General features: G+C 42.8%; 1 protein-coding gene across 1 annotated transcript in view; it reads left to right on the forward strand.

Moving 5' to 3' along the window:
* The first annotated feature begins 9,108 nt into the window (after positions 1–9,108).
* The window catches only part of Micu2 (mitochondrial calcium uptake 2), an 84,380-nt gene continuing 69,215 nt past the window's right edge, over positions 9,109–24,273 (forward strand). Inside the window, exon 1 of the mRNA XM_028870396.2 lies at positions 9,109–9,322. Within this exon, the coding sequence (XP_028726229.1) occupies positions 9,113–9,322 (210 nt within the window). The 5' untranslated portion in view covers positions 9,109–9,112. The remainder of the gene's footprint in view (positions 9,323–24,273) is intronic.

The raw sequence follows: 24,273 nt of genomic DNA on the forward strand, positions 1-24,273 counted from the left end.
ATAGGCGGGACTTCCAGGCAGAGAGAGGAAGATCAAGATGCTAAAGGAGTCAGACACACAAAATGGGAGAGAGGTGAAAGCCTGTGATAGAACATAGATTAATAAAATTAATAAAATATGGGTTAATTTAAGTTATAAGAGCTAGTGGAACAAGCCTAAGCTAATAGCCAAGCTTTCATAATTAATAAGTCTCTGTGTTGTTATTTGTGAGCTGATAACAAAGCTTGCCACATAGAGCGTCCATTGTTGAGTCTCAAATATCCAAACATGGGGTCTGAGAAAGCTAAGAAAAGTTCAGGACAAGTAGCTGGACATGGCTTCCTGGTCCCACAGTCTCTCAGGCTGGCTGATGCTCGCTGCAAAGAGAGGCACAGCTCCCAGCCACTGCCTGTGGGCGTAAAGAGTTGGCTCTCCAGAACCAAGTGGGGCATAGCCAGCCACCAGAGCAGTGCTGCAGAGTGCCCTGCCGCTGCCTAACAGTTTAAGATTTGTCTCACACAGTCAGAGAATGCTGCAGGAACTTAGTAAGGCCAGGTTCAGACACAGAAGACCTCTAAAAAAGTACAGTATGCTTAAAAAGGTGCTTAGGTGCTGAAGAAAAGAAAATAGGTGTAGACAGGCATAGAAAAAATAGTTTAAAAATAATAGTCTTTTTTAAAAAAAAGAGTAAAGTAATATAAAAACGATGAGCCACATAAGGATGGGAAATACACAAGGGATCTAGATCCTGTATGGTGTTTTGTTAACTTTGGATTTTTTAAATGTTGATGAGCAAACAGCAGCTGCTAAGACATAGTGGATTGTGGAAGGGACTTCTGAGTTAAACCAGCCTATATACTTTAGGGATATCTTGGCTTCAGAATGGAAATCAGAAAATATGTTGTGTCGGGGGAGAGGTTGTGCTTTTCCATAGGAAATGAAAAGTTATGGATTCTTTCAAAGTTAAACAAGATCAGATTTGACCAGGGGAGACCTCCTGAGGCTCTTGGCTACAGACATGAGGGGGAAAGCCAGGAAAGACTACAAGTTAGGTGATGATTCCTCAACATGGGAGCAGCTCTGAGACTGGATGACACATGATAAATCTTGTTGGCTACAGAATCCTCATGACTCATTATTACATGTCATATTTTCATATGGCATGGGTAGAGGTTTGGTTATAAAGTCAAAACGAACTTATAAAGTTGACAGATGCCTTTTCCTGTTCAAACGTGAAACACAAAAATCATCTTTAACTGACTTGTACACGCTGCACATTCCATACTTGTGTTAATGCAAATACATGTTACCTTTAAAAGTTTGAGTGTTTTCAGAAAAGGACAGACACCAATAAAGACAAGTAGCCCAGGTGATCCAGCCTCTCAGAGCACCTCTGTTGCAGTTTCCTCAAAATTCTGTATCTAGAACAACTTCAAAGCTGCTATCTGAGATGGTCCAGCCTCACAGACTACTCTAGTCAGGACTTCAGATAATCTCTGCACTTTCTCATCACACAGAGACTGGACAACAAATGTTACAGCTAGTTTTCCTAGGACTTGACCATTATCTCAATTTTCTCATGGACTGCTAAGGATACTGTTGCCCCCAGACAACAGGAAGTAATTTTTAGAACACAACACCCATATTCCCAAGAGGTGGGGTGGGTGGTTTTTGGTCATTTGGTGGATTATGGATATTTATCTTCATTTAGCAGGGGTTAGTTGCAGGTTGTTATTGGTCATAGTCAGGGAGGAAACTAAGCAAAGAAGATTAGATTCAGATTATCTAGTTCCAAAAAGAAAAGGGGGGGGGGTACAGGAATGATAGGATAAAAGAGTCAATTATTGAATCTACTTTTAAACTAAAAAACAACTACTAGTCTTAAACATTTTACATTGGTATGGATTTTTGTATAATGATACAAATTTAAGGTATTTTTGTTATACTGTATATATATATATATATATATATATATATATATATGTTTCTACTCTTGTTTAAGGTATTATACCTATGCAGCTCATTTTAAAATGTAGTTTAAAGTTCTAGTCCTTAAAGTCTATTATTATAAACTGTTTAAGATAATTAAGAACTGTAGGTTAGTAGTCGGTCATCTATAACAATGAAATTTGTGGCCATGTTAGGTATGTTTTTCATGTCAAATAAAGATATATTTTAGATAGATGGTCTTCAAACACTTCAGAGACCTACTGAATATGTCATTTAAGATGTTTTAATAACATAAGGCTTTTTATGACAGTGAGACATATCTGCTCCTGGCAGCATCAATTCACTTCAAAAAAGGATGATGGGCATCAAAGACCCTCCATATGGAGTTTTCTTTGTGATGAAGTTAGCCACTGGGCAAGAAACTGCCCTTGCCTCGACTGCTGTCAGTATGCTATCCAAACTGGACAAGCAGGACACAAAAGAAAGTGACTGCCGAACTTTGCCAAGACAATGTAGGACAGTCCTTCAAAATTCCTGCTTCACTGAAAAGTCTGTCAGGTATTCTAGGCCAGTAGGTCAAAGACGATGTCTCAACATTGCAGAGGAACCTTGGATGACTGTCTAGGCAGCCAGATATCTCTGTTGTTTTCTATAGTTTTGGGAGTTGTTTGCTCTACACTTCCTGTATAACATATCATTCTCAGGTCTCTGATGAAGCTGAAGATGAGATAGTTATAGCTTTCCTTGTTACCAAATTCAGAAAAGAAACTCACAAAAGAGGTGTAAAATGTATAAGGTTGAGAGACATGAAAGCTTAAATTGTTTATCTAAGAAAATGTTTTGAGGTCTAAAAACATAGTTTGGGGTTGGTAATACAAGTTAGGATAGAAAGTAAATTAGGTACAAAACTTTGAACTCACCAAGATAACATAGATAATGGAGTATGTTCTCTGAATTTGCCAAATGCAAATGGATTGGACATTGTGAATGTAATTCTTACCTAATAATTGTTCTTATTATATGTAGCTTTACTGTGTTAGAGTTAAAACCTCCCCTTTTTATTAAGACAAAAAGGGGAGAATGTTGTGTGATATTTTGATTGCACTCTGACACTCCAGAGACAGACAATAAAGTTTACTTTGAATCAGAGGGCAGAGCTAGCCACTAGCTGACCAAAATTCTTACCCCAATATCTGACTCCCGAGTTTTTATTTATAAAGAATAATTAGATAAACACTTCAGACAGTGTGTCTCACTGGACCCAGAGGTCACTGACTGGCTAGGCTGGCTGGCCAATAAGCCTCAGGGCTCTGCTCCCTAAAGCCTATTGTGCTGGCACAGTTGCATGCCACAGTGAAAATAGAGGTTCTGGGTACCAAACTCAAGTCCTCGTGCTTGTTCAGCAGGCACTGTCCCAGTTCAGTGTCCTCCCTCGGCACCCAAATTTAAATTTTTAGTATGTATTTTTAAACGTTAAATGTGTAGAGTTAAGAAATAAATAAACACACATAGATGGGGATCACATGTTGTAAAGCCTTAAGCCCAGAAGGCGCGGACTACTGTGAGAGGCCTGGGCACCACACAGGGAGCTCAATCTGAATTCTCTTTTCACACACACCCCCAGGGGCATGGTACCATGCCTGGCACATACTTCACCCTCCATACAACTTGTCAAATGAAAAACAAATACCACTTTGGAGTAGCACCGAACACAAATTTTAGAACTGGGAAAATAAACTGAAACCCATCTTCTCATTTTCTGACAAGGAGACGGGGGCCTAGGAGGTTAAAGCACCCGGCTAATGGATGCGTGCTGAAAGAAATGTTTTAGGAAGACTGAGCTGACATCCAGCTATGGAATGCTGGGGAGGAGGAAAAGACGGGAAGCAAAGGCATGCGTTAAGAGATGCTTGCAATCATCACAGCGCGAGGTAATGAGAGTGTAAGCTGGGATGATGGGGATGGAATGAGAACCAGGGGAGGACCTGAAAGACAGAGAAAAGGCTCCTCTTGGCAGGGCTGTCTTGCTGTCAGTGAGATTTCATCTTGACCTATTTCTACACATGCTGGTATCAATCATGATCCCCAGATATTTTTACCCATGCCCCAAACTGCACAGAAAGACATAATTAGCAATCCTTTTGACTCATCTAAGGCCTCTGAGAGTGAATCATACCCTCCACCACCCAATTATCTACCATAAACATAGTTCAACCTCCAACTATTCTAAGCAATGGTCCTTTATAACGTCCGTTCAAGGGCTGGTTTCTCCATTAACATTGGACTAAGCCCAACCTCTTTAACTTATCTTTTAAGAATCCCCCGTATTTTTCTCCTCCACCAAAGATAATCAATCTTAATGCACATTCTTCTGTAATGTAACAGTAAACAGCCTTGCAGAATCAGATCACAATCTTTATTTATCCCACGCATGCTAAGATCAAAGTAGCATTTGACTTCATAGCATCTTTTAAGATGTTACAGAAGTACAATGTCCTCCTCAGTTAGAAGAACTGGTTGATTTCTTTGTTCAAGACCAGCAATTCATAAGAAACTATATTACTGTATGTCAGGAGTTAGGATAATTTGCAGAAAGCCATTGGTGAGAAAAGTCAAAGTGGTCTGGGCAGGCAAAAGACAGGCATGGGGTAGAAAGTGTGAGGTGCAGAGGTCAGCTTCAGAGCAAAGGAGAATGCAGGAGATGAGACATGAAGCCACAGGGAACTGTGTGGAAAGTCAAGGGGGCTGACAACTGTTCCCTAGACAGCCAGCAAGAGGACATTGCAGACAGTAACAGGCCACATATACAGCCATGGTCCTATAAACTTATAATGACATAGAGCATGGTAGCACAATTATAATAATCCCAGTATTCTGGAGGTTGAGACAGTAGGATTGTCTTTTGGGATGTGTCATATTTTTAATGTTTTTGTTTTTTGTTTTTATGTTTATGGGTGTTTTGCCTGTATGTCTGTCTGTGTACGACGAGGCCAGAAGAGGGAATCAGATACCTTGGAACTGTCATTATAGAAAGGTGTGAATCATCATGTAGGTGCTGCAAATCGAAACCCCAGTCCCTTTGCAAGAGTATCCAGAGCTCTTAATCACTGCGCTCTCTCTCCAGTCCCCAGATGTGTCAACTTTTTAAGCAGCACATGAATGCACATACTGTGAAAGACATCCTCCCACCCCACCCCAGCCACTAAGACATTCAAGGTCAACTCCAACCCAGCATTTCTGCTCCAAGCCTCATAAACACGCATTGCATACAGTCATCTCTACATTCTACCCCTGACCCTTCCTCTGCCCGCTTCTCTTCCCTGTACGCTTTTCACCCACTGCTCCAGCCCACTGCATCCTTCCCCTTCTGTGCAGCCCAATGGTGAAGAACCACCTGGCACTGTTGCTGAATCTAGCCTAGTCTTGCCACCAGTAGGGGGGAAAGGCCTCCCCCGCCCCCCCAATCATTTTTTCTGCCATATCACGTTTGTCCCTCCTCCAGAGAAAGAGCCCCGAGTAAGTGAATTAAGAACAATGTTTTGAAACCATCCATGGTACCATTCTGTTTCTCTCCAATTACCATTTAAAACAGACTGGGTGTTACAGCTGAAGAAGCAGCAGTTCCTTATTTGGGGATTGGTTTATAAACTGCATGGTTGAAAATACATCCCAGCTCAGGGCTTTTTCTATAGCTGGGGATGAAGGAAGGAATGAACAAAGCCAGGGCCCCAAAAGACCAATATAGTCGGCAGCTGCCAGGGACAATTTCATACTTAGCATGGTTAGCTGGCTAGAGATTGGTTCTATTAAAAGACTTTGTTTCCTCTGCAAAAGAAAAGTTTGAATACATTAATTCTTAACTGAGTGCTCGAGGGGGCTGGACACGGAACATGGAAACAAGCAAATTACAAAGCAGTTTTCCAAGCAAGGTCAAAGATTTCCACCTTTAAAAAAAAATTGCAAATCTAACATGAGGCTTTTGTTCTGAAGAGTAATTGTAGCAAAGCATGTCTGTCACCCCAGACATGGGGTGTCCCAGTGCTTCATCAGTGCCATGGATTCGTTCACTTATGCCTATGTCTGTTAATTGAATGTCTAGTGTGTGCTGGACACTGTGTTTGCTCGGTGCTGAGAAAACAAAGACAATAAAGAAGACATTCTCACCCATGAGGATGTCAAAATGTGGAGGAAACAGTGTTTTAAATATGCTGAGTGATGTGGTGAGATTCTGCACCTCTCTTGGGCTCAGGGCCATGACTGAGTAGTAGGTGTTAACTCCACTAAGTAGGTGATGGAGCTGTGCAAGTTAGACCACTTGGAGCCGATAAAGAGGTGGTTTCTGGAAACTGAGGGTAAACTACAAGATAAGATATCCATTGTGTCTCAGCATGTCCTAGAAATCCACTGAATCACCAAGAGTCAGAAACAAGCCATGCATCAGTAATTCAGAAGAACAGGATACATGTCGAGAATTAGGAAATCTAGCAGAGAGGTAAATAAACCTGAGGACGTACATCAGGTGAGACACGAAGAGGCGGGTTAATGTGGGTTAGGATCTGGAATCATGGACATCCAGTCAAGCTCATGTGTGATGAGAGAGCTCCCACCAGATCTTGAGACTAACTCCCATCTGTCATGAGTGCACCATGTGCCAGGCATTTGGCTAATCACTTCCTATAAATTATCCCATTTCATTTCCCATCTGAAACTGTGAGAGGGTTGTTTATAGATGAGAAAATTGAGACTTGGTGCCCTTAATCACAGTGATGTTCCCGGTAGAGCCGGAACGCAAACACTGAGGCTTGGCTTACGAGGCTATACAGAGTGAGTCTACTTACTTCCATGTTAGGAAGGCACGTGGAAAGGGTTTCGGCACCTGGGAGGAATTGAGGAAGCTATAGTTGCAGATTAGAACAAACTGGCTAGGGTAAAGGGGGTGAAGATTAGGCATGGATAATAACTCAAGTGGGCTTCCATGAACTTGTCAAGTTAAATTTGGAATGGCAGCTTTCGCTGTTGTCTTTATTATCTTGGAGCACTTCAAAATGGCAGTTATACATCAGGAATTCTGGCACCTCTGACTTGGGCATCACAGCCTTGCTACACCACACTTGCTACACACCCACATAAAGATTTTAATGACTGGGGCCATTTCAGACGTTGAACAAGAACATATTAAGTTTACTCAGTGGTGAAGAACAGAGGAGCCCAGGCTACAAAATTAAGCCATAATTTTCTTCAAGGATGAAACCTTTCTACCACAAAAGAACAACCAGGACTGAAGTCCTGGTCTACATCTGCCCTAGGGAAGACAAGTGGGCCCTGGTGACAGGCCATGGCGTAGTGTGCACCTGCTGTTAGTCCCAGGTGGGATCACAGCTATCCATCAATGTTTTGTAAGAACAAAATTTAAATGGAACATTCAGTAAATAGCAATTGTTTAAAATAAAGTGGCTTTGTCTGGGAGTTCTGAAGAAAATCCTTGTCACAAGTCTGAATCAGATATTAATAGAAATGAAAGACCAGGAACTCGTGAGGAGGGGACAAACGGGGAGACCCTTGAAAAGTGTTAGCCAGTTTTGCAAGATGTAAAAAAATTCCAGAGATGGATGATAGATTTTGTATAACATGTGTATAAGACTTAATGCCACTGACCTTTACACTCAAATGTGTAAAATACTAGCATCATGTACATTTAACTGCAATTAAAAACCAAATTTTGGAGACTGAGGATCATCAGTTAAGAGTTCTTGCTGCTCTTTCAGGGAACCAGGGTTCCATTTACAACATCAGGTTGATTACAACTGCCTCTTGGCCGGGCGTTGGGGGCGCACACCTTTAATCCCAGCACTCGGGAGGCAGAGCCAGGCGGATCTCTGTGAGTTCGAGGCCAGCCTGGGCTACCAAGTGAGCTCCAGGAAAGGCACAAAGCTACACAGAGAAACCCTGTCTCGAAAAACCAAAAAAAATAAAAATAAAAAAATAAAAAACACAACTGCCTCTATCTCCAGTTACAGGGGATCCAACACCCTCTTCTGGACTCTGAGGGCACCCACCCATATGTGCCATACATACCACACATGCATAAAGTAAGTCTTGAAAAATAAAATTTAAAGTTTGCTTAGCTGCAAAAATGGAAATCTGTAAGAGTGAACATGCACACACATTATTTTCTTTTGACACAGGATTTCACTATGTAGCCATGGGTGGCCTGGAACTGTGCGTAGACCAGAAAGTTGGAAAACTAACTTGTAGGAGTCTCTTGTCTTCTTCCACCATGTATGTCCTGAGGATCCAACTCAGGTAGTCAGGCTTAGCATGATGTGCCTTTACCCACTGAATCAACTTTCTGGCTCAAGTAACTCTTAATATAGCCAGACATGTGCCATTTAGGGCAAACATAATGTAGAAAATGCAGAACTTTTCAGCCCATATCCCAGGCACTTTTGAGGATGGGATTCTACTGTCACGATCATGCTCACAGTGAAGCTTATTAACACTCCCTACCGCTTATTGTTAGAAGTGTTTCCCTCTACAGCCCCCAAAGTACCCACTTAACAATGACATCCACTTTCCGGAGAAGTCTGGCAAATGAAAAGTCATGCTAAAACGAATTGGACTCCGTATTTATCATCAAACACCCTTCCGACTTATTCCCTTTTATTTCCCCTCGTTCAAAATCTAGCTTGTCTGATATATAGTCATAGTCTTCCGCCCAGTACCTACTTCCCTTTCTTCTTTTTTAATTTTAATTTTATTTTTATGGGGGGGGCGGGGAGTTAAGAGGCCAGAAGAGGACGCTGGATCCCCTGGAGCTGGGGTTACATGTGGCTTTAAGTCTCTGGAATCGAACTCTGGTCCTCTGGAAGGGCAGCAAGTCCTCTCACCTCCGACCCATCCCTCCAGCCTTGTCTTGGATTGGAATGGTGCTCCCGACTGGTTTGTACAACCTTCCAGTTAACTCGTGTCCTTCGCCTGGGAACCTGTCACCCGAACAGGAGGGTCACCTCCCACCACGCTTAGACGTCGAGGTGGCAACCACACCTAGCTCACACGCGGAAGGGTCCGGGGCGGAGGGGGGGGGAGAAGTGTTAAAATCTCGCGAGAGCCAAGCCACTCGTGAATTCCCAGGCCACAGGAGGTGGGAGGGGGCGGGGCGCGGCGCGCGGGCGCTTCCGCAAAGATGGCGGCGGCGGCGGGGAGAAGCGCTCGGCTGGCGGCTTGGGGCGGAAGGCTGCGGCGCGGGCTCGCGGCCGGCCGACGAGCCGTCCCGAGTCCCGGCCCTCTGGCAGCGGCTGTGGCCGGCGTGGCCCTGGCAGGGGCAGGAGCAGTGTGGCACCACGGCCGCGTGCAAGCGGCCGCGCGCGAGGGCGGCCTTCAGGTGCTGGCGCAGGTACGGGACGGGCTCGGCACAGCTCCGCCCTCAGGCGCCCCTGGGCGGGAGGCCCCGGAGACCCCAGAGCGCTGCGCCTGCCCGGAGGGCCCCGGGAGGAGGGTGGCAGCCTCTCCCCCCTCCCCTCCGCCCCCGCCGGGGAGCGTGTGGGCGTGGCTCCGGGCGGGCCTTGGCCTCGCCACGCCCCTGCTCACCTGGTGGAGAAGGGACGTTCTGCTGTGCGGCTGCTGGGCGACCCCAGGAGGGACCCTCCCTCGTTAACCTTTAATAGCTAAAGGTTTCCCCGATCGCCCCTTCGTGTGGACCGGTGGAGCCGTCCTACTATATGACTTTCTCCAGTCATGAAAATACCAACTGTAAAACTTGGAACAGTTGGTAGTTACCGATTTTATATGTTCTAATGACGACTATGACTAAGTCTTAAGCCTTAATGTTTTAGGGGGTCATCCGCCTACTCAGCAAGACCAATTTTCCTTAACGCCTGGGCTGTTAGGGTGCAAATTTTAATTATCTTACTTCAAGATGAATATCGCCGTGTAAAAACATTGGGAAGTTTGAATGTTACTACCTAAAATAGAGGCATTTCAGTGTTTTGTTTTGTTTTAGTTTTCTTAGAATTAAAGGTACTATTTTATTTCTTTATTTGTTAGGTTTCTGTTATCTAGTTCTAATGAAAAACTCAAGGAACATTAAAATACAACAAAAAGAACAGCAAACCTTACAAATTAAAGGTTGGTAAATGTTGTTAGTATGAAGATACAATATAGCTTATACATGCATTGACTCCAGCCTCGCACCACATCTGATTTGAGGTGGAGAAAACTTCTTATGCTATATAGCCTTTTTGTTAAGTTTTTCTAAGATTTATTTTTATTTTATGTGTATGAATATTTTGCCTGAATGCATATGGCGGGCACGGTGCCCAGTTGCCAGAAGAGGGCGTTGGGCCCCTGGAACTGGAGTGACAGGCTGTTGTAAACCACCACAGGAGTGCTGGGAACTGAGCCCAGGCCCCTTTCGAGAGCAGCCAGTGCTCTTAACCCACTGAGCCATCTCTGCAGCCCTGACATTTTTGTTAATCTTATGTCAAACAAATTTATTTTTCACTATTGGTTTTTCTGCTTGCATATTCGATTCCGTCCTATTCAGAACCTTAGGTTAATTCCCCACATGGTATTGTTTTAACTTAGAAGCTACTAGTGTCTTGAATAATAAATTTACCTCTTTTTTCCTGTTGCTGAGTTTGCCATATACTGTGCAAGTGCTCTACTACTGAACTACATCCCAGCCCTCAACACTTTCAAACTTTGTAATTCACAGCCCTTGTAGTCACATTCCCTGACCTGGTATTAACTCAAAACACTTCCAGCTAGTGACTCACTCACTGTCTAGGAACCAAGTTTGATTCCCACCCACAAGCCTTCAGCAATTTGTAAGATGATTTCATTTCAACCTCCTTTGAATTTTAAGGTTGTTTTTTTTTTTTTTTCTGGTTTTGTTTGTTTTCTGGCTCCCTTCTATCCTATTTCCACTTTTAATTACTAACTTCACCTTATAGTTCACATCAGTGTAGTATTTTAGATTCTTTCTCCAACTCTTATCCTCCTCATTCTCTGCCATTCCGTAACCTTCAGCCTAGCTAAAGTAACACAGACTCTTATCAGTGGCTTTCTAAGATCTGTTGACACAAGTCGGCTTGGTCTGCTTTTTGGACGAACTGAAAATGGGTTTTTATGCTTTTACTCCCACAGTGGACATTCCTTCCTCAACAGTGGCTGAAAACTAGTGTGTTCAGTGTAGCTGGGGCTTGAAAACTCTCCCCTAAGGTAGGGATTTGCGTGCCTTTTCCTATAAAGGGACCTGTTAATCCCCCTCCACCATTTGGGGCACATGTGTGCACACAGTTTTATTTTGTTTCTTTTACTCAGTACCACATGTGGATCTGGGTTAATATCGAGAATAGCCTTCATTCTCGTTCATGACACGGAATGATTTTTCCAGTAAAAATGGAGAAATCGTGTTAGTGGCATCCTACTCTTTTCTGTTTCCCATGGTGACCAACAGCTTGTGGTTTGTGTGGGATCAACAGGAATAAGTGTAGATGTCCAGGTCATGAAGCAACAGACAGTTTGGAACCCTTCTTTCTTTCCTCTCATAACTATTGAAATCCTTTGTACCAAGGATGTGTGCGAGCAGTCGGGTTAGAAGAGAGCTTACATCCTTAAAGTATGACAGCAGGGGCCAATGCAGTGTTGTAAATGCTGGCTGCCCATTGCAGAGTCCCAGAAGAGCACCCAGCACACTCCTGGTTTCCTGAAGGGATGATAAATAAATGGTCGTCCTGCAGCTGCTTGGGAATTCATTTGGCAAAAAAAAAAAGGGGGGGGGGGCGGGATGTAGGTAAAGGAAACACCTGCTCAGGGAGCTACAAGAAAAGTTGGACTCAGCAAAAGAGTGAGCTATGAGATGGGTGTGTGTGTGCAGTGGCCTGGAATGTCATCAAGTCACGCAAGCCATGTGGCAGGACTTTATCTTAAGGACTGTAGGAAGCCATTGTAAGAGTTCTAAAGTCTCATGGACACACACTCACTCACTCACTTACTCACTCACTCCTACCCCACAGAAAGCATCTTTAGGTGAAGAGGTTACTTTGTTTTCAGTGGCCTGTGATTTAAACTTGTCTAATTAGGAATGCAAACAAGGCACACTGGACCAACCACTTAACTCTGGGTGACACCCTCATACAGGCTTGCATATGGAGCCATAACTGGCTGAGGGATTGTTTAAAAAAAAAAAAAAAAAAAAAGCCTGCCAAGAATAAAAGGTTTCTAAGTACCCATGACCAAAAAAATTCAAACATATACAGTGAATCTCAGGTGTTTCTAGCAGTGCTTGCCAATGTTAGAACATGTGACTTCACATGAGCCTTGTTCTGAACACACAACTTTGGCTCAGATTCCAGACTATTGTGTGTTATGAACTGCAGTATTTTTTGCTGTATGTACAGTTTTCTACTCTTACAGAAACATAGTGGTTTAATAACAGAAAAGAGACATTCAGTATGTTTCTACCATCATCCTGTGTGTATCAAATTATTATATATGTAATTGTATTGTGTGTAAATATTTGCTTTGAAAAATGTAGGTTACTGATTTTAAAAAGTCATTACATGAATTTTGATTTGGGATTAAGACATAACTTCCAACAATTTCTGAAGTGCTCCTAAATGCTCATGTGTCGTTATGCATATTGTGTGTTTGCATTGATAACTAGAAAAGCAGTGTCAGTCAAGTCCAAAAAAAAAAACAAAAAACAAAAAAAATTGAATGCTCCACATCCTGCACTGTCAGATGTCCAGCCAGAATTTAAGAAGCAATCTGTCTTATTAAGTTCTTTTAAAATTGTTATTAAGTGTATTTAAGTGTATTTTGTGTGGGCTCAAGTGCTCTGCATGTGGAGGTCAGAGGCATCTTAACTGTTGGAGTCTGTTCTCTCCTTCACCCTGTAGATCTTAGTGATCACACTCAGGGCTTCAGTCTGAGCAGCAAGTTCCTCTACCCACCCAGCCACCTCGCAGACCCAAGTTTTTGGTTTTTTGTGGGTTTTTTTTTTTTTAAATTCTTTTTTTTTTTAAATGTGTGTATGTGTGTAGAGTGTGTGCTTGTGTGTAAATATGGGTATGGGTACAAGTGAGGTGATGTCAGGAATCTCCTAGAGCTTGCAGATTCTGGGCGGTCTTGTAGTCAGATGGCTCTGAGAAACCCAAGTCTGCTTTCTTTCCTAACTGGAACTGCAGGCAGGCCAACAACCACACCCAGCTGACCTGGCATTTATGGCATCTGCATGAGCCCTGGGATCTGAACTGTGGTCCCCTAACTTGCTGCAAGTTCTTGTAACAGCTGAGCCATCTTCCCATCCCTACCCCAAAATGTGTTTTCCTCTTTAATAAATGGTAAAAATGTATGTATAAAAAGCAGTGGTTGTCAGATAGCTTGGTAGTTTACTGTCAGTAGATGGTTTGTATACCTATTTTGCATATCTCTATTCCTAGGGTCTTATCAAAAAAGTTCAGTGAAAAAGGGATCGGGACAGGAAAATTTAAGAAGCCTTGCACTAGCGTTTTGAATTCTGTCTTGAATAGAAATGTTACTTTCCTATTATAATTATTACAGCATCTCAGTATCATTCTGCAATCCCTGAGAAGCCTGGCATTTTATCAAACTATATAATATTTGCTTTGCTCTGTGGGAAAATGTCAAGGCCTTAGAAAAATGAGTGAATTAAAAACAAGTTACAGAGTTGTCACAGTAATCAGGAAATGGTGGCACCTTATCAGGGGACTGGTTTACAAGATAAGCTGTACAGATCTGAATTGCACATGTCTTATGTAAATGTGACTGTACTGTTTCAGAACGTATAATGAGTACAATGGTAACACAATACTGCCTCCTGCCAGAGTTTGTAGTAGAACTGTTTTATGGTTCATTAGTAAGTGAATTGCTTCTAAATTTTGTCAAGTTATAGAATATTGGATACTAGCAGTTTCCCTGGCTTCATTTCAGATTTATTTTCTTTGCTTCTCAGTGACAGATTTGTTTTCTACTATTTAAATAGTAAAATTATTTGGCCTAACAGTAGACATTACTGCATTTCTCTATTCTAAGTAAAAGTAAGGAGTTCACACTTATTATATAAATTCATTCATATTTTATTCCCCTTAATAGGTTTAGTTGCATTTGTATTTATAAATTCTTAAAAACTTCTGCTACACTAATCAGGTTCTTCTTTTCTTCTCTTTTGGAATTATTTTATTTACTTATTTTGCCTTCTGGTGGAATGGGCATTTGTCTGTCTGTTTTATCTCTGCATTTTGTGCATAGAACAGTGATGGAATAAACTGAACTGCACTGCTTAATAAAGTGGCTTTGGTTTAGCTGGCATTTGTAGAAAGGTTAGACAGAAGCATAGAGCAATTCCCCATTGTCCCAAATCAACTCTGATACTCTCGGAACCCTAGAGACATGTCATGCCATGTTCCCAGTAGATGAAAGTGGAGATGAGACTATACTCTTTTCTTCTGTGCTCAACAAGTGTATTATGCTGGTGAAGAAACCTGCCAGAAGGAGTATGCCATTGTTGGCAAGGGTGAATGGGCTAAATCTGGTCTGTACAGTCATTCAACTCCACAGCATTTCCTAATCAGTACATGCTGAATTGTGTGAGACTCAAGACCCCTCTGGAATTGCCATGGAAGCTGCTTGGTAGAGCTTCTTGGAAATGCCATGGTGTGAAGGATCTTTTCCTGAAGGTGCAGCCAAAACCATTGTACCTACTGGTTGGAAGTGGCCTTAACCTTTGATGCGGGTCTTTGGGGTCCATCTCTGAATAAATAAGACAGACTAGGACATAGGAACAAATGCCTTTCTATTTCTGGTGTCTTACAAATATCAGTCCACTGTCCTCTGTTGTCAGGCTAAAGTTGTTCCAGCTGGCAAAGGAGAAGAATTAACAAATTCCAGCCCCAGTGTCATAGAACAGACCTGAGAACAGTGGCTGAGGAGTTGAGAAACAATACACGGATAACTGGTATAGAGTGAAGACAATTCCACCAGGTTTCAAGGGAAGGAAACTCTTAGTTGACTAGTGATAGCAAGGATTTGATATGTGGACTTTGAAGAGATGTGAACAAGTACCCAGTCACCCTAGATGGAGCACTGGTAGACCAAAGGAAGAGTTCACCAGCAGCCTAGTGAACTAGTAAGTTTGTTTTGCTTAGTTGCAGGAGCATGGGTGATAACAAAACAGCTATGTCACTGAAATGTCCAACCTTGGCATGGGTGTCAACCTCCCACAAACTGCAAAGATGGAGCCTCCCACTTCATTAACTTCCTGCCTCCTACATATACTCTAGCATCTTGCAAGGCCAGGTACAGCAGGGACCCAATCACACATAGCTGAGAGTGTGGGGCGTAGGTGGGAGGGAGTGGCTGAAGTCTTAGAGGAGGGTCTGGTGGTCTTCCTTTCCTGTGAGAGAACTCAACAGACCCAATCTTATGAGGGCCTCTGGCAGGTCGTCACAGCTGCTTAAGATGGCAGTGGCTGAACTGTGGGGCCTGTACTGGAAGTGTAGTTGATAGACCAGGTGTCATGCAGTCTTAGGGTTTCTGTTTCTGTGAAGACACCATGACCATGGCAACTCTTATAATGAGAAACATTTAATTGGGTGGCTTACAGTTCAGAGATTCGGTCCATTATCATCATGGTGGAACATGGCAGCTTACAGGCAGACATGGTGCTGGAGAAGAAACTGAGAATTCTACATCTTGCATAGACAACAGGAAGTGAACAGAGACACTGGGCAGTGTCTTGAGCATAGGAGACCTCAAAGTCCTCCCCCACAGTGACCCTTCCTCCAACCAGGCCATACCTCTAAGAGTGCCAGTTACATTCAGATTACCACACACACCATTAAAGAAAACTGATAGTTGCCAGGAATGGTTGGCACACACCTTTAATCCCAGCACTCAGGAGGCAGAGGCAGGTGGATCTCTGTGAGTTCTGGGACAAGATGAAACACATAGTAAGTTCCAGGATAGCCAAGGCTGTGTAGAAAGACTCTGTCTCAAAAACAGAGAGAGAGAGAGAGAGAGAGAGAGAGAGAGAGAGAGAGAGAGAGGGAGGGAGGGAGAGAGAGAGAGAGAGAGAGAGAGGGAAGGAGGGAGGGAGGGAGGGAGGGAGGGAGGGAGGGAGGGGAAGGAGGAGGAGAAGAAGAAGAAGAAGAAAAGAGAAGAGAAGAGGAGGAGGAGGAAGGAAGGAAGGAAGGAAGGAAGGAAGGAAGGAAGGAAGGAAGGAAGGAAGGAGGAGAAAGAAAAGAAAACTGACTCTCCCTCTTCCAGCAGCAGTCAGATGCCTAGCTCCCTCCATGCCTCTTTCCCTCCATGCTGGGATTTCTTCTAACTTGAGCTTGCACGGCTCTTGTGCACACTGTAGCAGTTGCTGTAAGTTCATATGTACACTTGCCCTCTTATGTCCTGCAACAAATGCTTTTAAGGTAGATCTTGATAAATATTTGGTAGGCATAATAAAATTAATAATAAATGTCAACATACTTTAGAAATAATGCATTAGTATGATTTTTGCATCTATGTCCCCTATAATCACCTCCATGACCCATATCTTTCTTTAGACATATATTTTGCCTTTCAATATCATCTCATTTTTTTTACTATGATTGAGCATTTTAGGGACATCAAGACAGACTGCAGAAGTATTAGGAAGCTAGGAATACTCTTCAGTTTTAAAATGTTGACACCCACAGTGACACTTAGTTTCTGTTGGTATCAGTTTTTCTCACTGTCTATCTCCTGCTCTTCCTGATTGTATCCACAGAGATGCTATTCATGCTATTAGCATTTGCATTTTCTTATAAGAATCTAATGTCTATAACAATATTACTAGTTGTGAAGCTAAGACTGTTTTTATAGTGTGATCTAGCTCACTGTTTAAATACTACTTATCAGAATACCAAATAACTTTTTAAAAATACCACTTTAAGAATAGATTTGAGTATCCTAGCGCCTCTATACTTATATTTTAACCTATTCAAGAACACCTACCAACACACATTTTAACATGCCTAAACCTGTATACATCTTAGAATAAACCCACTGTGCTTTACAAAACCTTTGTTTTGGCCTGGTGGCAGACATGGCTTATCATTGCATAAGAATTTGAGAACTCAGACATGACTTCTTCACTTCAGTTAAGATATGTTCATTGTTTAACAGATTTTCATCCTTAGGAAAAAGGAAATCATGAGTACAGAAAAGACTCTTAAAACAAAAACATGTTATTGGAAGACAGAAGCAAGTGTCTCTGAATTCAAGGAGGCCAGCCTGTACTGCACAGGAAGACTTCATCTCAAAAATGTATGTGCCAGACTGGAGAGATGGCTCAGAGGTTAAGAGCCCTGGCTGCTCTTCCAGAGGTCCTGAGTTCAATTCCCAGCAACCATATAGTGGCTCACAACCATCAATAATGAGATCTAGTGCCCTCTTCTAGTGTGCAGGCATAAATGCGGGCAGAACACTGTATACCTAATCAGTAAATAAATCTTTTTTTAAAAAATGTGTGTGCCTTTAATCCTAGCACTAGGAGGTAGAAGCAGGCAGATCTCTAAATTTGAAGCCAGCCTAGTCTACAGGATGAGTTCTGTGATAGCCAAGGCTACACAGAGAAGCCCTGTTTTTTTTTTTTTTTTAAAAAAAAAAAAAATGTGTATGTGGTACATACCTTTATTTCCAGCACTGGGGAATTGGAGAATTGGATCTCTGTGAGTTCAAGGTCAGCCTGGTCTACAAAGTGAGTTCCAGGAGAGTCAGGGCTACACACACAAACCCTGTCTCAAAAAATCAAAGGGGTTGAGGGCGTGGGGCGCGGGGGAGGAAAAAAGAAAGAAAAAGAACAAAATGGCTACATGTGATTCAAAATCAGTGGGCCTTTCCTCTTAGCGTCAGTCCATCTCCACTCTCCAAGCATGTCTGCTGTCACTGAGTGGCGGCTAGTTGCTTTGTAGACTGTCCCTTAAAAGAATGGGTTGCTGTTTCCTTGTGGTTTATGTACTTTTGTTAGGAATACTACTAGCCACACTGTGTCCTTGCAGTGCATTAGATCAGAAGGTGAGGTAGGGGACAGAGTTTCCTCCTGGTAATAGTTTATCATATGGTGAGGGAGTGTTTGTCAGGTTTCTTCACTGTAGACTTAAAAAGTATTATGTCATCGCTGGATAGTAAAAGTTCTGTGGGGAGCTACTTCAAGGCTTCATTGGGCATTCAAATAAGAGAAAGTTCAATTTCTTTCTGTCATAAACAAAATGTTCCAGGATATCTGGGAAGATGAAAGTAAGCCTCACCCCGCTGGTACTGCTGCTGCCCTTCTGCTGAGTGCAGATGTTTGTTTATGCTGACCAGAGACTGGAAAGATCTGTGATGCCTTGGAAAAGTGCTGTTGCTGGGTCCCGGCTTCTAGTGGAGAGGGAATGGTAACAGGTCGTACAGGCCATGGCGGTGAAAGTGCCGTGAGGTCCGCATTGCTCTTCGACTGCGACTCGGCGAGTTTGGAGAGGAGCAGGCCCGTTACATGCTTCATGCAGAAGCATAACTGATCCTGTGACGGAAATAGTGTTTCCTGGAGTTTCCTGTTGGGTTCCTGTAGTAAAAAAATATAGCAAAGTCCTCTGTGTGGCCGTTTCCCATCCTCTAAAGCAGAATGCTTGTCTAACCAGGAAGTGTTGGGTAAGTGACAGCAGACGTGTGTGTGCACGTCAGCAGAGTCACAGGACGGCGTTAGGAGTGAAGGGTGCTTTTATATCTGTGGTGTGTATGGGGGCAAAGGAGTAAAAAGATGGCAACATACTACCAGTGAGTAAAAAGACTTGCCGGCCTCTACTGAGTGTATTTGTGTTCATTTAAATTGATATGCCCAGGTAATGAACTTCACAGCAACATATAAAAGAAAGTGTGATAACCATGAAACTCTGTAAGACCAATGCAAATGTAAAGCTTTCTTATAGAATGCAAAGAAGGTTGGGGCATTTTTTGTTTTTTTTTCATTTTTAATCTTACTGCCTCAGGTAAAAATGCCTGAAAACAGATAAATGCTGACAAACTTTGATGTTAATAAACCCAAATGGAAGTCAAAAAAAAAATCAAAGTGTATAAATGGCTAGATTATGACAAGAAAGATGCCACAGCTATCCCCTGTAATTAGAGATAATTTGTGATTTGGCGTAGCTATTTATAGGACGGGAATAAGAGCCTGTCTTCCCGTCCTGGTAACAGAACATACTTTGTCTGTCTTACTGTACATCTGGGGAGGAGATTTCCTGCAGGGCCAGAGACAAAAGAAAAACCACTGACAGTAAGAAAAGCAGGAGGTAGTTCATCTCTCCTTTCCCAGCTCTAGTTAGTTCACTGAGCCCAAATAAGAAGTCGCTCCTGCCTGCACTGTGTGTATGAGGGCTGCTGTGGCCTGCGCTGTGTGTATGAGGGCTGCTGTGGCCTGCACTGTGTGTGTGAGGCTGCTGTGGCCTGTGCTGTGTGTGTGAGGCTACTGTGGCCTGTGCTGTGTGTGTGAGGGCTGCTGTGGCCTGTGCTGTGTCTGGGAGGGCTGCTGTGAACTGTGCTGTGTGTGTGAGGCTGCCGTGGCCTGCCCTGTGTCTGTGAGGGCTGATGTGGCCTGCGCTGTGTGTGTGAGGCTGCTGTGGCCTGCCCTGTGTCTGTGAGGCTGCTGTGGCCTGTGCTGTGTGTGTGAGGCTGCCGTGGCCTGCCCTGTGTGTGTGAGGCTGCTGTGGCCTGTGCTGTGTCTGTGAGGCTGCTGTGGCCTGTGCTGTGTCTGTGAGGCTGCTGTGGCCTGTGCTGTGTCTGTGAGGCTGCTGTGGCCTGTGCTGTGTCTGTGAGGCTGCTGTGGCCTGTGCTGTGTCTGTGAGGCTGCTGTGGCTTGGCCCTTTTAAGGTTTTGAGAGTGACACCAGTACATATTCTGAACCACTCTTGGTAACAATGTATGAGCTTAAAGATCAAGTGCATGCTATAATAGGAGTAACAAATCTGTAATAACCTAATTCACAGATAACCATATTATTTAATGTCTCTGGATTTTAATGCAATTTAAATCTAAAGTAATATTTCATGAATCATATTTTAGTATGTCTGGTGACAAACAAAATGTACATCCATGAAAGTTCCATGAACGTATGCTAAGTAGAGTAAAAGTTGTAATTACTGTGAATGAGGCCTTATCCGATCTTAGCTTTACCCACACTCAGTGTTCCATATGCGGTATACTAGAAGCCTCATACCTTAAGATCCCAGGTATCTGGGTTTTTTTTTTTTTTTTTTTGGTTTTTCAAGATAGGGTCTCTCCATGTAGTCCTGGATCTTGCTCTGTAGACCAGGCTGGCCTCGAACTCACAGAGATCCGCCTGTCTCTGCCTCCCAAGTGCTGGGATTACAGGCATGTGCCACCACCGCCCAGCGATCCCAGGTATCTTTGTCCTCAGTTTCTTAGCTGCTATGCACCTGGGAAATGAAAATCGCTTTTTAAGTTAGGTAGAATGAAATTTTTGAAAACACAGGCATATGTCACCAAACTGCTCCAGGTATGGCAGGCTTGATGTAAAGGGCTTGGCTGTCTACTGGGGTTATGTACAAGAAGCTGTACATGAGTTGCTCTCTGTGGTTTGTGTATGCAGTATGGATGTCAAGAGATTAAATCACATCCTTGTGTTTTTGAAACAGTCTTTTTCGGTTTCATTTAGCTATAATCACCCAATTAAGAAACCAGCTTAAATCAAAAGCAGACCCCTAGGAAGGCTTCTCTGCCTGTTTAAACCCACAGTCCTGGAGTTTGCGGGATACGAGGAATTGCTCCAAGATGGAAGTCCAGGCCAGAGCACCACTGTGGTTGTGTGGCAGCGCTCCTTTGTCTGTATGTGGCTTAGTAGGTGCCCCAAAGGTGGAGCTGTGACTGCCATACCGCCGAGGGAAAGCAGTAAACTGCTGAGTGTCTGAAGGCTCATCTGATCATGACACGGTTAGCTGAGCCAGCGTCCTGCCTGCATGGAAAGGCAAGCTTGCTTAGCCCTTCTGCTAGTTCTCACTCCAATGTACTAAGTATAAAAGATAGGTTACTGACAACCAGAAAAAGTAAGAAGGAAGCTTTGGAATTTGGCCACCAACCACTATGATCAAGGAGAACAGTCAAGGGGCTGGGGTAGTGGCTTAGCGCTTTAGAGCATTCACTGCTGTAACAGAGGCCTGGGCTTGGTTCCCAGCACCCACATGGCCGCTCATAGCTGCCTGTAACTCCAGTTCCAGTAGACACAGGCCTTCCTCCTGGCCTCCCAGGGCACCAAGCATGCACAGGTAGACGTATGTCCACACAGACACTCTTACCCATAAAATAAACAACATGGGGCGGAGATGACAAAAGCAATCAGTATAGTAGTATTTTCTAGAAAGACACTTTCTCAAAAATTCCTTACTGATTATTCATGTCTTATCAGTGATTGAAACTTGCATATTTAACACTCCAGCTTTTTTTCTTTTTAAATTAGGACTTCATGTTTTGCCAGTAGATTTGATATCAGCAGTAATTAGGTACATTTATGTTATAGCCATGACAATTATTTCTTGAAACACTAAAATAATATATAATTACTGAAACTCCTTGAAATATGTTAGGAAAAGATCTGGAGATGTTTGTTTCTTTTTTTTTTTTTTTTTTTTTTTTTTTTTTTTTTTTTTTTTTTTTTGGTTTTTTGAGACAGGGTTTCTCTGTGTAGCTTTGCGCCTTTCCTGGAACTCGCTTTGGAGACCAGGCTGGCCTCGAACTCACAGAGATCCGCCTGCCTCTGCCTCCCGAGTGCTGGGATTAAAGGCGTGCGCCACCACCGCCCGGCTGTTTCTTAAAAATTACTTTTATTTCCTCTTTTTTCTTTTTTTTGTTTGTTTGTTTGTTTGTTTGTTTTTTGAGACAGGGTTTCTCTGTATAGCTCTGGCTGTCCTGGAACTCACTCTGTAAACCAGGCTGGCCTTGAACTCACAGAGATTCACCTACCTCTGCCTCCCAAGTACTGGTATTAAAGGTGTGTACCACCTCCACCTGGCTCCTATTTCCTCTTATTGGAGTATTTATATATTATAGTATTATAGAAAGTTTAGGGTGAAGTAAAAAAAGAAATGTAAAAAATTCTGCCCCCTAGCATAACTTGAAAAAAACTAGTTACTCTTGAACTTTGGAAGCTATACCTTAAATAGAAAGTTTTCTTTAAACTTACTTAAAACTTTACAAGGCTTTAAGACCCAGGAAGGGACAAAGATATATCCTAAAGCTTTAGGTCAGAGACCTTGAACTTCTAATATGTTACTGGACACCACAGACTGGACCATGTTCTAAGTTCATGAAATTATATAGGAAGTGTCTGTGCATTTTTTTCAGAGACTTAACAAATAGTCAAAAGATGACGAAAGTTGGCAGTAAATGAATTATTGCCCATTCACATTGTAGAAGAAAGCCAGACATAGTGGTGTCGCCCTGTACTCCCAGCAGTAGGGAAACAGACCAATAATTCAAGATCATCCATCCTTCATTACGTACCAAATTGAAGGCCAACTCAAGCAACATATAGCTCTGTGCGCGTGCGCGCGCGCACACACACACACACACAAGTTCTGTTATAAAACTAAACCTTTTAGCTCTGAAGGTAATCATTATGGTGGTTCCAAACACTCTGACCGTAGCAAAGTGAGGTGCTTCGGCCCTTCTGGAAAAGCACCTTTCCCTGTGTCCTGGTAAAGGTGGATTTTTTTGCTTATTCAGACATCTGCTTGTGTGTAGAGCAGTGAGGAAGACGACATCCACGAAGGAAGACATCCACAGTGGCTTTGTCACAGTGTTAAGGAAACAACAGAGTGAAAACAAAATCAGAATTCTACAGATATCCATGTGAGACTACATCAAGACAAGCTTTGGGTGGATCTCTCTTTCTTAGGTGCCGTCTCTGAAAAGGCACATTTCCCATTAGGCTTCGTGGATGAGAACTCAGGATTTTTTTCCATACAGGGTAAAGTAAAAGGACTATGTTTCCAGTTTTTAGGATCTGTCTTTGTGCCTTTCTGGTTCTTAACATTTGGAAGTCTTCACAGTATGTCTCCAATGTCTGCAAGAAAGAATGCTTCTCTACTCCAAGTGCACGGTGGGATTGCCGTGAGGTCGTGTGCTTTATGGCCTTTCCTCTCGTCCCTCACACGTAGTGCTTTGGGCCTTTATTTCTGTTCCAGTATGCTCTGTGATCCCCGCTTCACTATCTTACCCTTTACAACTTCACAAATGGGAACAGACACCTTTGTCTGTTGTTCATTGTCTATGGAACTTGAAGATTATTCTGTCCCCTCCCCAGCCTGTGAGTGAGTTGAGTAATTCAAGTTTTCACAGCCTAGCGGGTCTACTTATAAATTTATAGGTACATTATTAATACTAGTAAAATATAAAAATTACTGTTTCTTGTATATATTTATATGTTTATCAGTGATGAACATATATGAATTCTTAAAGAAGAGCTTACAAAAATTTAAATTGCGAGACTATACAAACAATAAATAGCCTAAGCCGGGCGTGGTGGCGCACGCCTTTAATCCCAGCACTCGGGAGGCAGAGCCAGGTGGATCTCTGTGAGTTCGAGGCCAGCCTGGGCTACCAAGTGAGTTCCAGGAAAGGCGCAAAGCTACACAGAGAAACCCTGTCTCGAAAAAACCAAAAAAAAAAAATAAATAAAAATAAATAAATAAATAAATAAATAAATAGCCTATAAATATTCAGAAACTAATTTAACAAAGTTCCAAAATCTACCCAAATTTTCAAAAACTCGAAGTTACTCTTTGCTACTTTACTAGCAAGGCAGGAAGAGCGAGTCTGGGCAGATCTGGTGCCTAAACCATTTCAGAGCTTCAGGCTCTGTCTACTTGGGGCTGCAAGTGTGTGTTCCACTCTCTCCCCAAGCCTAGCATTTTCTATTAATTATCACCAGTATAGGAGTAGATTTACCAGGCACATTTTGAAAGAGAAAGATTGGGCCAGCAAGAACAACCAGAGTTCAGACCCTGAGACCCAGACTATGGCAGGAAAAACATGACTCTTGAAAATTGACCTTTGACCTCCACACACATACCACTGCATCATGTGCAGGGGTGTGCACTCACACACTCTCACTCAAACACAAGTATAAATAAATAAATAAATAAATAAATAAATAGGAAAACTAAGTGAAAGATGACCCAAATGCTGGCTCCATCCACATTCTACCCTCAGAGTTTGTAACAACTTACAAAATTGCATATTTTCTCTGGGTTTTGTTTCTTTCTGGTGGTGGTGGTGGTGATGGTCATTTTTTGA

The sequence above is a fragment of the Peromyscus leucopus genome, chromosome 9 (assembly GCF_004664715.2).
Source record: "Peromyscus leucopus breed LL Stock chromosome 9, UCI_PerLeu_2.1, whole genome shotgun sequence".
Taxonomy (NCBI): domain Eukaryota; kingdom Metazoa; phylum Chordata; class Mammalia; order Rodentia; family Cricetidae; genus Peromyscus; species Peromyscus leucopus.